This window comes from Arvicanthis niloticus, chromosome 3, assembly GCF_011762505.2.
Source record: "Arvicanthis niloticus isolate mArvNil1 chromosome 3, mArvNil1.pat.X, whole genome shotgun sequence".
Taxonomy (NCBI): domain Eukaryota; kingdom Metazoa; phylum Chordata; class Mammalia; order Rodentia; family Muridae; genus Arvicanthis; species Arvicanthis niloticus.
This window is the reverse complement of record NC_047660.1, coordinates 2,775,321-2,792,149: the sequence shown is the minus strand read 5'-3', so window position 1 is coordinate 2,792,149 and position 16,829 is coordinate 2,775,321. Positions and strand designations below refer to the sequence as shown.

General features: G+C 43.9%; 1 protein-coding gene across 38 annotated transcripts in view; it reads right to left on the bottom strand.

Moving 5' to 3' along the window:
- The window catches only part of Dock9 (dedicator of cytokinesis 9), a 252,226-nt gene that overhangs the window by 117,341 nt on the left and 118,056 nt on the right, over positions 1-16,829 (bottom strand). For all 38 annotated transcript variants that reach the window (XM_076930545.1, XM_034499085.2, XM_076930554.1 and 35 more), the window contains exons 3-4: positions 7,242-7,331; positions 1,196-1,278 (exon numbers count right to left, since the gene is read on the bottom strand). In XM_076930545.1, coding sequence (XP_076786660.1) covers positions 1,196-1,278; positions 7,242-7,331 — 173 coding nt within the window. The remainder of the gene's footprint in view (positions 1-1,195; positions 1,279-7,241; positions 7,332-16,829) is intronic.

The following is a 16,829-nucleotide window of genomic DNA, read 5'->3' as shown; positions in this document are numbered from 1 at the left end:
TACTGTTATCATACTTACTTTCTCAAAAAAAAATATTTAATATAAAGAGTTTTCACACATTTCTTTTCCTAAATATTCTTTTGAATACACATACATACAAACATGCACATACATACACATACATGTACATACACACACGCATACACATACATATACACATATACACACATAAATATACATACACACATATACACACATACACACACATATACACACATACACACACACACGGCACTACTCTCAAGAATTAAGCTGGAACAACCTAGGGATCTGTCAGCAAGGGAATAAATACACATAATGACATTTTTTTCAGCCCTAAAGAATGAATGCAACTGTAAATACATTACAGAAATTATTCCAGTCTCAGAAACACAAGTATATGCTTTCTCTCATATGTGCAGCATAAACTTTATGCAGATACATAAAACTATGAAGCCCAGATAACATTAAAGAAGGTGCCTGGAGATGTAAAGACAGACAGACGCACAGGGGCGGGAAAATGGGACAAGTGTAATTTTGTATGTGTGGATAAAAGTGTGACTATGACCCAGAAGCACACACAGCAAGCATGTCAGCAATAATGAGGAGGTGAGCCCCAGATAGCAGAAGTGGGTCTTGAATGTAGAAGAAACAGAACAGTGGGAGGAGAAACAGAATAGTCACAGGGGACTGAAGATGATTAGAGAATTCTATACGTGGATGAAATGTCACAATGAAAGCCATCACATCATATGATTAATAAATGATAATAAAAGTGATCGATTTAGTAACTATAAAACCATACTGCAGAATATTTCAGTATACCAGGCTTGTCTTTTATATACCCCAGTGAAAACTTTCTGGTTCTCCAAACAGAATTTCAGATCAGAATTAAGTCACCCATATGATGCTTACCCTCTCAGAGTATGACACCAGGTCTTACAATCGAAAGCTGTATCATGCACAGAATTCGTCTACAAGTAATTCTCACGATTACTCTGACTACACAGATGAAGACACACACACAGACACACACACACACAGACACACACACACAGACACACACACAGACACAGACACACACACACAGACACACACAGACACAGACACACACACAGAGACACACACACACAGACACACAGACACACAGACACACACACACACATACACACGAGCCTGAAGCCCCTCCCACACGGCCAGCAGACAACCGACTTACTTTGGAAGCTGTCGGAACTCTCCTGAGTAATCTTCATATTTATAAGTCACGAGATGCCAGTCAGAGTTGTAGGTTTTGATACACTGGTGGGGGATTTAGAAAAAAAAACAAACAGAGAAACAGAAAGTCAGGTGGTGACTTCTGAGGACCATGAGAAGAGTTTTAGGAAGTCAGACCCTAGAGACATACAAAGGTCTAGCCATCAATCATCTAACATCACAGAGTCTCCTGTGAGACATAAGACTTCAGACTACTGAAACATGGCCCTCGGGAGATACTGTGTCAAGTTATCAATATCGATAATCTGACAGCAGCTTTTATATGGCGACACTGAAATAGCAATTACTATTCCTGGCTTGTAATTATTTGTTTTTATAAGAACTGTTTTATGTCGCTATGGTGGTTTGGATGAGAATGGCTGCCACAGGCTCATATATTTAAATGGTGGTCCCCAGTTGGTGGACTGTCTGTTAGAGAAGTGTGTCACTGGAGGGGGTGGAGCTCTGAGGTTTGAAAAGCCTGCATCATTGCCAAAATCTCACACTCAGGCTCGCACTTGTGAATAAAGATGTGAGTTCTCAGTTAAACTGCCTTAGTACCACGCCTGCCGCCACGTTCCCCACATGATGGCCATGCACTCACCCTCTGAACTGTAAGCTCCCAGTTAACTCACCCCTTTATAAGGGGTGACTATAACCACATGACTATAAGGGGCCAGCAGGGTGTCCTTCATCATGGCATCTTATCACGGCAGTGGAAGAGTTACTCAGATATGTATTTGTATATGTTTATGTATCTGTGTGGGGGGAAAGCACATGCCATTGTACTCAGGGAGAAGCCAGGGGACAACTTGCTGAAGTTGATTCTCTGCTTCTACCATATCGATCTGGAAGATCAGACTCAGGTCAGGTGCCTTTACCTGCTGAGCCATCTAGCGCATGGTTTTGGAAAAGGCCATATGTCTCTCTATTAGGACATGAAAGAGAACAGCATGTGGGAGCCTAAAGACACTTTCATGATATTTACTGACATTAGAACCAGTACTGTTAGTTACTATAATCATTTAAATTTGTCCTCAGTTTTCTTCACATTCATAAGTGATAAAGTGAGATTATGTTCAGGAGACTTCAACTTGAATGGCTTCATGACCTCTTTACTTGTGTGCACACGTGTGAGTGTGTATATGTGTGTGTGCATGCATACATGCACGTGAGTGTGCATGTGTGTGCATATGCATGTGCACGTGAGCCTGTGTGTGTAGTATGTGGGGCACTTGCTCCATTGCTAAGGCTTCTTCTAGTGTCACTATGGTTCACACACTATATCAGAACTACCTAACCACGTGACTACAAGGGGCCAGCAGGGTGTCCTTCATCTACCTGCCTGGGTGGCTGTGAGATTCTCCTTAGCTCTTGACATACTCAAAACTGGTACAGAAAACGAACATGTGAAAACCAACAAAGATGTGTCTGTGTCATACCTAACTTTTTTGGGGGGGTGGTTTTATAAAACTGGCTCAGCCTACATTCTGTGGCCAGGCAGGTCTCCCAGTGGAGGGATAAGGACATCAACCCACCCCTAAAACCTTAGATCCAAAATATGTCCTGCCTATAAGATATGCAGGGACAGAAACAGTAGACAGAGCAAATGGCCAACCGATAACTGGCCCAAATTGAGTCCCATCCCATGGACAAGAACCAACCATTGATTCTATTAATGACACTCTGCTATGCTTGCGGACAGGAGCCTAGCATACCGGTCCTCTGAGAGGCTCCACCCAGTATCCAATGGAAAGAGATGCAGAGACCCACAGCCAACATTAGATGGAGCTTGGGGACTCTTGTGGAAGAGTTGAGGGAAGGATTAAGAGACCTAAAGAGGATAGGAACTCCACAGGAAGACCAACAGAGTCAACTAACCTGGACCCTTGGGGCTCCCAAAGACTGACCCACTAACTAAAGGCTGGACCGACCCCCTCCCCACACTGCACACATAAGTAGCAGATAAGCAGCTTGGTTGTCATGTGGGTCCCCTAACAACTGGAGAGGAGGCTGTCCCTGAATCTGTTACCTGCTTATGGATCCCATTCTCCTAACTGGGCCACCTTGTCTGGCCTCAGTGGGAGCGGATGTATATAGTCCTGCAGTGACTTGATGAGCCCCCCTTCTCAGAGGAGAAGGGGAGGGGAATGGGGGGAGGATCTGAGGGTGTTCTAGGAGGAGAGGGGTCTGATATTAGGATGTAAGTAAATCAATTAATTAACTAATTAATAATAAAAAATTGTAAAACAGAAAAAATTGGCTCAGAATAATGTTTTTTTAAATAAAGTCCGTATTCTTATTCCATTTCATTGACATCAATTGTTTTGTCTACATCACAGCCTCCAACTCAACAGAAATAACAATTGGTATTTCTTGTTTTCTTTCTTTCTTTCTTTCTTTCTTTCTTTTCTTTCTTTCTTTTTTTCTTTCTTTCTTTCCTTCTATGCCAGGCTTCACAGTAATCATTTTTCTTGAAAAGGAAATACAAAGGGAAGAAAGTATGGGGGTTCTAGATTATGCTTTGAAGGTGAAAGAAAATGAGAGAAGAAAAAAGAGCAGAATCAGTCAGGGGAGGTGAGCACTCTCACCCGTAGGATTACTTTTTCAGTTTCCAGCAATACTTTCACACCTGGGCATCAGGTATCCACATTCAAATTTATATTCCAAAGCCACCAAATTATCACACACAGTTCAGGGTTTTTTCCCAGCCGCCCCCATGCAGGCAGGCCTGACTCTGTGTGGCACACACCCGTTCTCTTTATCTGGCTGTGATGCTCTGAGCATCAAGAACTGCAGATACACCACTGAGTATCTAACAAGACATTAAACCATCCTGTGGTACAGCATGTGCCCAGCTCACTAAAAGCAAGGCATAGAGTCAAAAGTGAATAGTGTGAATATTTTCACAAATGAAATACTGGAATACCTATGTGTTCACAATCTTAAGCAAAATGAGGAATTATAAATATTTAAAATTATAAGAAACTATGTAATAAGGACTCGGTGGTAAAGGGACTGGTGGCCAAGCCTGATATCCCGGGTTCATCCCTCTGAAGCTCCATGGTAGAAGAAAATGAGCTCTTGCAAGTTGTCTCAAGAAACTGCAAAAAAGCAGTAAGTAAGCCAAACTGCCTCAGCTCTATTCAAAAGTGCTGTTGCCTGTCTAGTGTGAGCACTGCCTAAATCCCAAGGCTGCTGCACAGAGTAGAGCAAGCCCCATCCCCTGTGGCTCCAGAAAGTCTTAGACACAACAGATTCCACCAGAAATCTAGTAAGAAAACTGAGTGCCTAAATGAGTAGGGATGCAATCCAGTACTTAATTCACCTTTCAAACTTGGGAACCTCAACAAGAATTTAATTTATAGTGACAGGCTTATAAAGGCATTTTGTTTTACAAGTTCATTGTTCTCCATACTAGAGGGTGGGAAGCAGATGGCAGAGGCCCAACACAGTTCAGTCACATGAGCTCTTGCAGCTCAGGATGAAGCAGGGATTGCTTAACCTGTAGGGATTAAATACTGAGAGGCTAGAGAGATGGCCCAGCGGTTAAGAGCACTGGGTACTAATGCAGAGGACCTGGGTTCAAGTCCCAGCACCTCCATGATGGTTCAAGACTCCAGTTCCAAGGTACCTGATACCTTCTTGTGGTCTCTGCCACTGTATACACATGGTACGTATGTACACATGCAGGCAAACACACATATGTATAAATATAAATTCCTTGGTCTGGAAAGATAGCTCAACGGCTAGGAACACATGTTACTTTTGCAGAGTACCCGGATTCAGTTCCTAGCACCCATGTCATAGCTCATAACCATTCATAACTCCAGTTCCAGGGAATCCAACACCCTCTTCTGATCCCTATGGGCACCAGGCATGAATGTGGTAGACATGCATACATGCAGGTTAAACACTCATACACATAAAAGAAAATAAATAAGTCTAAAGAAACAATTAAAAAAAACAAATCTTTAAAAACATAACTGAGGGTCACACACACACACACATGAACATGCACACACACCCCTTTTTAAGCAGTTGGGAGAATGAGTAACAGTTTTGCACATGCTCTAAGACAGAAGTTAACAAGCATTCTGCAGAGGTCCACACAGTCCTAACACCAGCAGCTTCCAGGGTCACAGGATCTCTACCACAAGTTAGTTGTATTATGACTATAGCCCAACACGTAAACACATGGGCAAGGTCATGTACTAATAAAGCTTAATCATAATAGATAGGCTGCAGGCCAGATTTTGCTACAACTTGCCTTTTAAAAATGTGTATGCCTATATAAACATTTCCAGCATGTATGTGCAAGCCTATATAAACAATATGTAGTGTATTTGTAAGCTTATATAAACATCTCCAGTGTGTAGTATAAGCCCATATAAATAATACCTGGTGTATGTGTAAGCTTATATAAACTTCTCCAGTGTGTATGTGTAAGCCTGAATAAACATACCTAGTATATGTAAACCTATATAAACATACCCAGTGTGTGTGTAAGCCTGAATAAACATACCTAGTGAGTGTAAGCCTATATAAACATACCCAGTGTGTATGTGTAAGCCTGAATAAACATACCTAGTGTGTGTAAGCCTGTATAAATATATCATGTGTGTGTAAACCTGTAACTATACCCAGTGTGTGTAAGCATATATATACATATCCAGTGTGTGTGTGTGTGTGATCCTATATAACCATACCTAGTGTATGTGTGTGTAACCTATATGAACATACCTAGTGTGTGTGTGTAAGGCTATATGGACATACCTAGTGTGTGTGTGTAAGGCTATATGGACATACCTAGTGTGTGTGTGTAAGGCTATATGGACATACCTGGTGTGTGTGTGTAAGGCTATATGGACATACCTGGTGTGTGTGTGTAAGGCTATATGGACATAACTGGTGTGTGTGTGTGTAAGGCTATATGGACATACCTGGTGTGTGTGTGTAAGGCTATATGGACATACCTGGTGTGTGTGTGTAAGGCTATATGGACATACCTGGTGTGTCTGGAATTAAGGGTACTAGTGTGGAAGAGAAGGAAATGAAGCAGGGCACCATCATTACAGCGTAACACAACACAACACTGCTTTAAACATTTTATACACAGACTTACTGTTTTTCCAAAATCTCAAGTAAAACAAAATATTGTTATTTAATTGGTCTTTCACTTATAAAATCAAAACTTAATTTTGCTTTTATTAAATGGGAATGTATATTATCTACATACCAACTAGGAAGATTGGGCCTATTAGTTTTTAATATTGGAATGTGTGTGTGTGTGTGTGTGTGAGAGAGAGAGAGAGAGAGAGAGAGAGAGAGAGAGAGAGAGAGAACACACAAGCAGAGGTGTGAAGGTCAGAGGACAGACTGTGGAGTTGGCTTTCCTTCCTCTTGTGGGTTTTGGGTCATCAGGCTGTTTCACCTACTGAGTCATCTTCCTGGCCCCTAAACTCATTTCTAAAGGATGAGCCATTTCAAGAAACAAAATTGCAGCAACTAATAAGTTTCTTCTACCTAAAAATGCTGGAGGAATAAACAAACACAACAGGGAACAAAAGCCTCGCTATCTAGTAATGACTTCTCTTTGTGTTCAAACAAGAAGGGGTGTGATTACATCCCACGTGAGTCAGGATAGTGAGGTGTGGCTACAACTGGCTGTAGTCCTGACCTAACTTGCAGCGAAGCCAATGAGCCTATGATGAACTCATGAATCAACCGTTACAAATGGCACTGATGGCAAATCGGCCAACAGCATTCCCACCCATGAGTTACCCTCTAGTCTATGTCCACGAGTTAAACTCTGGAGACAACGACATTCGAGAATTGTGAATGAGCTCTCCGGACATTCCCACCCATTCGACGCTCTGACAACTTCTCATCATAAAACCTTCATTACCTCTCTGACACTTTAGAAAAATAACAAGATTCAAGGAAAGGTGGGGGTAGAAGGAAATGTCTTTACAATTTCCACGACAAAGAGGAAATGAAAACCTCACCTCAGTGACAAACAGGCTCTGTGCTTCCTCCTCTGCGTTCGCTGGGACTGTGGAGCGTACATACCGCCCCTGCCGCCTCAGGATGGCTGTCTGTGGACAGAACAGAAGAGCCGCTGAAGAAGAGGACATAAGGCCAGGCTGATGGTGCAGCTGATGGCCCTGCATCAGGACCAGAGCCTACGAAGTCCCTCCAGTCTCCCCTGCAGTGAGGGCAGATGCCTCATGAGGTCACTCACAGCAAATCCTTCCACCTTCTGGCGTTCCCATCCCAGTCTAGGTAGCAGTGCAGGCTCACTGACCACTAATTATTAAATGAATCTTCCGACCAAGAGCCTCTCCTTGCCGATGAAGAGCAGAGCTATGCTTGCTTCAGGAGATTTCAGTATTACAAAAGTTTTAATTTTATTAGCATTACACGTTGACTAAAAATAATAAATCTCATTTTGCCATCTCCATATGTATATACTACATACTGAGACTGCATTCACAGACATCTCTGTGACCCTCTCTTGTCCTTTCTCCAGCCAGCCTCTCTTCCCATATGCTTTAAAAAGCAAACTAACAAACAACAACAGAAAACCTCTAGATTCTATCTATGACAGAAAAATACCTGACATTTGTTGGGCCTAATACGAGGTCTAATCACCTTCACCCTTCAGTCACTTACACAGGTGGAGGGCGCGAACAGGCCCTAGAGAGATTTACATACTAATGAGGTACCTGAAGGCCAGAGGTGGAGCCGATTAAACATTCCTCCCCAGCCCCTCCCCCCTTCTCCCCTCCCCTTTTAACTCAGGTCGATCCTGGGTTTGGGGGGCGGGGGGGGGGGGATGCATCCAGATCCATCCACGATCCGCCATGTGAATAAACCAGTTTTGGAAACCCAAGGGCTTCCTCCTGTGTTGGGGCCGCACCGCTATGAGGAACCGTGAGGAGCCAGAGAGAGGCTTTTAGTTAATGAACAGCCGGGCCCAACTTCTAGCTGGAGGAACTCAGAGCGTTCCCAGCCGACTACTCACAGCATGGCAGGAGGAACCCTGGGATCCCCAAGCCTTTTTTCCCCACAGACATTTGTTTCCTGAGCCTGGCTTTCTTCTCTTCCCACCAAGATCTGCGTCTCTGTGAAAACGCTGTGCTGTTGTTCATCATGGCTGCGTAACACTGCACTGTGAACTACAGCACATCTTCCTTATGTGCCCAGGCCGATCTGTACGCTGGCTTTGTGAACAGCGTTACCGCAAACACATTTTGGGTATCTCTGCAGTTTACAGACGTCAATAAACGACGTATAAACCCCAGGAACGTAACAGCTAGATGCTGGGGTAGATCTATTGTGAGATTTCCAAGCAGACTTCCATAGTGGCTGCTCTAACTCAGTCCCAGCAACACTGAATATGGGTCCGTTTCTCCCCCAAAGCATCACCACCCTTTGTTGCTTACGTTCTTTTCAGATTTATTTTATTCTACGTCTTAGGTGTTTTTCCTGTTTACATGTATCTACACCATATGCGTGCCTGGTGCCTGCAGAGTCAGAAAGCATCAAAAAACCTGAAGCTTGGGTTACAGATGGTTGTGAGCTTCCACATGGGTGCTGGGATTTGAACCTGGGTCCTATGCAAGAGCAGCAAGTGCACGTAACTGCTGAGCCATTTCTGCTCTTGATTTTTGTTTTCTTTGGTGAGCATCTTAAACTTCTTTTTCATGTATTTATTGGCCATTTGTACTTCTTCACTTGCGAACTCCTGAATCTGTTTCCATATTAATTGAATTATTTTGTGTGTTTAGTTATTTCAGTTCTTTAATCTGGAGATTAATTGCTAAAGATGGAGGAGTAGCTGACAGAGGCTCCTCTGCACTGTGGGCAGCTCACCACTCTGCTAACTGTTTCTTCTACTGTGTAACCTCCTGCAACCCACTGGTCAACTGTTGCTATTAGCTGTCCGGCCCCTCAGCTGCAGATTTTCAGGTCTTCCTCTGGCCTGTCTTCTCCACACTGCTCCCCTGCACGTGTTTGCACCACACGAGAGACACCTTAAAGCCAATGTGCAGACAGTGGTTTCCTTACTATAGGAAGTGCCATTTTACCTCCCTTCCTCCACCCATGCCCTGTGCAGGTAAATTCTTTATCTACTCTGCTTCCAGGGAGCTTCTAAGACCCAGGATCTTTGTTTTTAGTGAATATTTCAAACAAATTGTGGCCTTTGTTGCAAAATCATTTTCAAGGAATGCTACAGAAATATATGATCACACACATGGGAAAGAGGTAGAAACACTTCAACAAGCCTCAACACAAGATCGTGTCTACCCAGAGTGCCAAGCCTGTGATGAGCCAGCCATGATCATGACAGAGCAAACTGCCCATCAAAGCCCATAGAAGAGGAAACTGTGTATCTCAAATGTGTCCTTAGATACTGTTTCCTTAGCTTGAGTTACTTGGCTCTTTCCACACCTTAAAAATCTAACTATACATGTGAGACCTTCGGCAAACGGCTCGTCTGAGGAGAAGACGGCTGTGATCGCCATCATCTCAAGTCTGTTTCTCATCGTAGCGCCAGGAAGAAAATTTAAATTCACAGTAAAACTATGAACACAAGAACCTCTCATTATGTGACATTTTCCCCTAACACCTTTCTTGGGTGAGAAAAATAACCACCAGTAGGTCTTTTAGATTTTTTTTTTTTAAGATAAAAGGCTGTTGTGTATGTATGCTCTCATCTGAAAAAGAAAACAAGTTAAAGTCAACAGAGAGAGACTTAAAGCCAGGCATAGTTATTCTTGTCTATAACTCTGGAAGGCTAAGGCAGGAAGGTCAGACACATACCAGAGCAGTGTCTAAGAGAGACAGATGTGTGTGTGTGTGTGTGTGTGTGTGTGTGTGTGTGTCTAAGAAGGGGGGAGACAGACAGACTTGATTCAAATTTGCAGTTACATATCAGTCACTGTGATCAATTCCTAACTGATTATGACCAACCCCTCTCTGCCCAGGTATAAGTGTTTTCACCCACTAGCAACTTCATTCAAAAACAAAACACACAACAAAACCGTGTTAGATGTGTTTCCTCAGCATAAGCTAGCTTGCATGTAGTTTTTTAATATTTCTTGAGCTACGTTATATCTGATCCTTTTGAGACCTCCTCAAATGAAGGTGGCTGGACTGCATTGTAGACATGCTGCAAAGGTCGAGCCCATTTCCTCTTCCTCTGAAAACAGGCTGGACTAACAAAGTGCAGACGTCATTGTGCACATGCCAAAGGCAGCCTTTAGGAAGGCAATCACACTCCCTGCATCTTTTTAAGCTGAGCTGAGCACCAGATGAAGAATTCTACTGCACATGGCAGCCACACATGTGGCTGTGAACACTGTCAGCTATAAATGTGTACACATACATGTACACATAAATGTACACACGTACACTACATCTACCTAAAGATTCAAGGATCACAGTGGAGGAGGGAGCAGGAGGAGGGAGCAGGAGGAGGGAGCAGGAGGAGGGAGCAGAAAGGCTGTTTTAACCAGAGGCTGGGGAGGACTGACTAAAGGAGAAGAGTCTTCAGGGCATGACAGGATCAGTGGCCTCATGAACTTATAGTCCATACAAGACCAAACCAGTTGGCATTCTAGCATGGAGGGAGGAGGGCTCATAGCCCCATCTCTAGATGAAGAGCCGCTGACAGCTGGCTGCTGCTGGAGGCTTTCTTCAGGGGTGTAAGTCTGGCTGGGTGGTCATGCTCCAGTGAATGGATCCACATCCATGCAGATTCAAGCAGCCCAAATGGACTCCAACTGAACTCAGTGGTTATATGGGTTATATGGGCATGAAGTTGGGGTGGGATGGGGGCTGAATGTAGGACGATTTAGGGCCAGAAGCAAGGGTGAATGTGATCAAAATACATTATATACATGTAATCAAAGTACATTGTATACACATACTCAAAATGCATTGTATACATGTAACAAGATTCTCAAAAAATGCTTCTAAAAATTCTACTACTTTGAGACTACTTACTGAGAAACCATGGATACCATCAGGTGGCCATGGATAAGGGCCATGTTATACAGAGGAAAATGTCCTGCTATCCCAAGGCACACATATCACATGAGTGAGGAGGCCATCTTAGATGCGGCCACCCTAGGTAACAACTAAAGTGGAGGAGCCACTGAGCTGAGCCTGGACCGGAGTCAGAACTGTGAGAAGTGATCCTGTTTTAGTTACTAGGCTGTGGTCCGTTTGCTACTCGTCGTGGTTGGAAGACCGCGGGTGCAGCTCTACCACACAGTGGTGAAGGCTGAACTGGCCGTACAGAGCATTAAGGACCTGGTTTCCACCATCACCTTCTCTCACTCAGCACCCTAAAGACATCAAGTGAAATAGATAAGAAATAAATATCACCCAGACCCGAAGGTAAACCGAGATGAAAAACATTCTACCAATCACTTAAAAACTCAGTATAATTACCTATCTACTCAAACTTTGTCTGAGTTCCAACCTTCCTCCAGATACGGATCTAATGGCTAAAGATGCAACATTTAATGAAACGTATCTGCCACTCTCACTGAGCATATACAGTCTGATGGAGGAGGAGGAAATAAGTTTATAGTATAATTAGTACTCCAACTAGAAGGGCACTCAGAGAAGACCACTGAATTCCAGGAAGACAAAAGAAAAGGTCTAAATCCAACAGACGATGATGGTATCAAACAAAGTATACCGAGGGAAAGATGCCAAAACTGTGAAGAATGAGTTCAAATTGTACTCAGAACAAATGAGAGAGATAACTTCACCCTGGTGATGGAGACAGAGCAAAACCAGGTAAGACTAGCTTTGTTAAACAGTTAGGGCTGGATTGGGAATGTAAATCTTTTGGTAGAGTGCTCACCTAGCATGCACAAAGCCCTGGGTTTGCTCCGGGCCTGGCGGTACATGCCTATACTCCCAGAACTTGGAAGGTGGAGGTAGGGGGAGTCAAAAGTTCAAGGTCACCTTCAAATGCATAACAAGCTCTACAAGCCTGGGATACATGAGATAATGCTTTGTTTTTGTTTTTAAAGGCCTAGAATGGAACATATTTGCTGTGTCAAAAACTGTCTTTGAACTCCAATTGACTTCCAATTAAACACTAAAACCCTACCACTTCAATCAATTGGGTCACAGAAAGAACAGGGCCTGCATAGTAAGAGTATCAGGTTAGAGCCCCTGGGGGTCTGGTGACTTGTCACCAGTGGAGCAGGCACCATTAATGCCAGGAGCTCTCCAGTCCTCACTGTCTTCACTGAAGTCCAGACACCGCAATCCTCTTATTTAATTTATAACATGCTTCCCACTTCAACCTTCCTGCCGGGAAAAGATCAACAACACTTACACAAGGCCAACAACAAACAACACTCAGGCGTTTTACTGTACTTTCCAATGTACCTTAATAAAGTAGAATTTTGCTTTTCTTGTGGAGTCATCAAATGAGTCTGACCAACTCAGGCCACAGTGGCCAAAATCTGGCCTACAGACCTGAAAAGCTGGTATTTGACCCTATAAACTGTTGGCCTTAAAACAACGTCCCTGAGACTTGTTTTCACAGCTGATTCCATTATCCACTCTCCTGAAGGAAGATGCCTTTTCCTCTGAGGCCAAGAGACATCTCTTCTTACTTGTAAATGTTTGAAGAATGAATGGATAAAACAGTCAATGAATAGAAAAGGGAAACTGCCAATCACCATCCATTACTTGCATATATGGCTTTTCCTATTAAGACAAAAGCTCTCTGATCCATTACAGAAATTGACAAGGGATATCTATAGCACAAGCAAACGCTCTATTTTAACATCTCTATAGATTTTGTGTATTAAAGGTCATATTCAGACCATACTCTGCTCTATACCAACCAATTAACATTACATTTCTACAGTTTCATTTATTAGGCTTATAAAAAAAGTCCAGGTCTGCCTCCTAAGAGTTACACTCAGTGAGCGGCTGGGCTCTCTGACAATGGGCAGAGTTTCTTTCTAGTGTTGTAGTGATTCTCAGGGTAGTGTGGAGAGCTTTTACCACATAGCGAGGCTGGCCTGGAGTTCACAGCGCTCCACACGGTGGCCCTTAGCTCATGATCTTGCTTCAGCCTCTGAGTGCTGCTGGGACTAAAAGTGTGCACAGCTTCGAGGAGTTTGTAGCCTTATTTCTATCTGTTGTGATTCTTATTCCAGCTAAAGGCTGGACCTGTGTCCTATTTCTAAAAATCAACATCAAAAATGGCAAAGAATAGCAGACCTGCTGATTATTCTTTCCCTCCTCACTGCTGGGTAGCATTATGCTGCAAATTGCCTAATCTTTCACAGTTTATTTTCCTCATCTATAGCAAAGAAGACAATCACTACCCCTCCTCTGAGGGATCCATAGAGGTTAACGGGAATTCCCAACATAGCTATACAAATTTACGGTAGTTTATAGTCTAATGCAAATGGCCAGCCCCACTTTTTTTATGTTTAGAAATAAGTTACAGTTATCCTTCAGTGACCTTGAGGGATCGGGCCTGGGACCTCTGTATCTAAGACCCAGAGATACCCAGGTCCCTTATCCTACGTGGGTTTTGCATTGAGCTCACGCTTATTCCCCTGTGTAATTATCAACTGTCTCTCATTACTTCTAACACTTCCTCCAACACAAGGAGGTCTGAAGAGCTGCATGATGCACTGCTTAGGGAACAACATGCTCACACACCCTTCTTTTCTCTAAGCATTTTTAGCCTGATTTTTTAATCCATAGACAGGGAGTCTAGGGAAAATAGAGACCCAATTATATCTCTATCCTTCTGAGGAAGCTTTTAATATGAAAGGGGAGGGGGAAGTTTTTCATACTCTGCAGTGTGGTTGGCATCTGAAGATAAAAGCAAAGTATAGTTAGCATCCCAAATAACCATTCAGATGGAAACCTCCAAGTTCAAAATGCAACTTAGAAGAAGACTTCCCAGCTAATGTAAAGAAGTAGCTTTTGTATAGTTCTTTAGGTTAAATACTGGCAGCCTTTGACAGGAGGAAATCCTTAGTTACCTTGTCCAGGGACAGACAGGAGTCTCATGAGGAATCCTACAGAACCACTGCAGTAGCTGAAACAGAAGAGAGGGCAGCACATGTCCTCTCGTTTCTATGGGATGAAGTGGAACCATGCAGCACGGTCCCCATACCCTAACAAGAAGAGTAAAACATACAACTACTTCCCAGTCTGGCCTGAAACTTAAAAACTCAAGTAGATTATTTTTACTTTAAGAACTTATCTGCTGACTGAAATGATTCCCTCCAAACACTCTGACATCACTGAGCTACAAGGTCAGCATTGAAACCTTCTGGGCTGTTTGGGCCAGCTAGGGGAACACAGAGAGGCAGAAGGTGTCTTACGGGGCAATGCCCTGCCCTTACCAGCCCAGGACCTGTTGCACTCCTGCCTTCTGAGCTTAAACTCAGCCCCCTATTTTTAAACTAACCTAAGTCCAGACACCAAGGGGATGAAGAAGGGGTCTATCTTACACACATGACCTTGAACCTCTTCCCCTCCACCCCGCCAAGAAGCTCAGATTTCCAGGGAGGAGAAACACGAAGCCAGTCATTTCATTAATCTTCATGTTGAGGAATCTGAGAAGGGACACTGGGAAGGCTTTGAATGGAGAGCCAGGGGAAACCCTGGCAGTTTGCCTTTCCTAGGCTGGCTGTGAAATCATGGGGAAAGCCTGAAACGAACCCCCACCCCCACCCCACCCCCACCCCACCCCCCCATCTGCAAACAAGGCCATCTAGGACCTCCAGTTTCCTCAGTGGCTCAGAAATTCCACCATTCTGCGATCACAGAATTCTAAGCCCCACTCTTTCCCAGGCTGTCCTAGCAACTGATCCTTGAGAAACCAGACAGGAAAAAGAAAAACAAGAGATGAACATCGACTTTGCTTTGACTTACACTACCCAAGTTACTTTCACCACACGGATTTAGATAAACACTACTGCCACAGGCACACAGTTGTATCATCTTGATTTTTCCACAAATCAAGGCTGATTTATTTACTAATCACTTCATGATGGCCTTCGACTATTTAAAAATACTCTTGATTCCTGGTGGGAAGTATGCATATCCACTGGGCACATAGATCATGTTTTTACGATTTTAATTAAAAGCCCGAAACAAAAGGCCCACCCTTCCCCCAGGGAGCCTGAGAACAATGAACTAAAGCAGAGATCCCAGAGAAGGGGTAGGCTGTAACCTGAGCCAGCTGCAGGGATAGTGACCAAGTATTTGTCTCTTCTGATCCAGGAACAGAAAGCTGGGAGTGGCCTCTCTCAGACAGAAAAACAGACACCAAGGCTGCTTTCCCAGTGGAAGGTTGGTGAAACACCAAGCAGACAGTCCTGGGTGGGGTGGCCTTGCCTCAGCCACTACTGAGACACTGGGGTCAGAGAGCAGCAGCAAGCCTTCTCTAGGAGGCAAGGTCTTAAGTAACCTAGCCTGCTCCAGACTCACTAGGTAGCCAAGGCTAGCCTTGAACTCTAGTTCCTTCTGTCTCTACTCCCAAGGGCTGGGATTATAGGAATGTGACACCACACCCAAAAACTGTGACCATCTTTGCAGAGCCCGCCTAGCAATCTGTTATAAAGCATTCCAGACTTGTCATCATTTTGGCTTTATTTATAGAATTATCCTTCAAACCTCTGCACACTTGAAGCAGAGGAACGGTGCTTCAATCTGTACCGAAAAGGTCAACCCCTGCCAGGTACAAGAGAGAAACCAGAGCACAAAGCAGGCCACCCAAAAGACACTGGCCCAGCCCCCACTGCCTTCTCGCACGAAAAGCTCTGGCTTGATTTTTAAATTATTAATATGTTCAGCCAGCCCAAAGGAATGCAGCACCCACCATCAATGTTTTAAAGTTATCTCCAGTTTCAACCTACTGTCTATTACCAGGATGGTTCCCAACTGCCCCCCCAACACCATCCCAGGCCTGAGACCAACTGTACGGTGTCTTGTGTGTCTACAGCATTCTCTCCCTTTGACGTCTGCTGGAAATGCCACGTGGCTGGATTGCTCTGTGCATTAGCCGGTTTTTGGGATGCAGTGCAACACTGAAACCGCAGCAGCAGAGGACTCTGGGAACAGTGCTGCAGCTGACCGACTGTGCACAGGGTATGGCGCCCTTCCAAGGATCTGGAGGAGGCATTAGTCTTAGGGCAGGGGAGTTGCTTATGAGAGACTCCAGCAACAAGCTAGACTAGAAACTCAGATCCTGTGGGCATTCCCACTCCACACCTCAAAGCTCCAGTACCGGCCATCAACTCCTGTTTTCTGTTCATTTCTGACAATGCCATTTGCAGTGAAGCCACCCTCAACATACATGCATGTGCACACATGCACGCACTCAAGCAAATATGCACACTCACGCACATCCTCCAGTCTCTATGTTTAATTCACATGTAATTAAGGAAGTGAACAAACTTGGGACAAGAAAAGGGCCCAAAGAATTCCATTTAGTTTCTGAGGAAAGTTTAATTTAAATTCTCAAAGGGGCTAGAGAGATGGCCCATTGGTTAAGAACTCATATGCTCTTTTCAGAGTTCAAT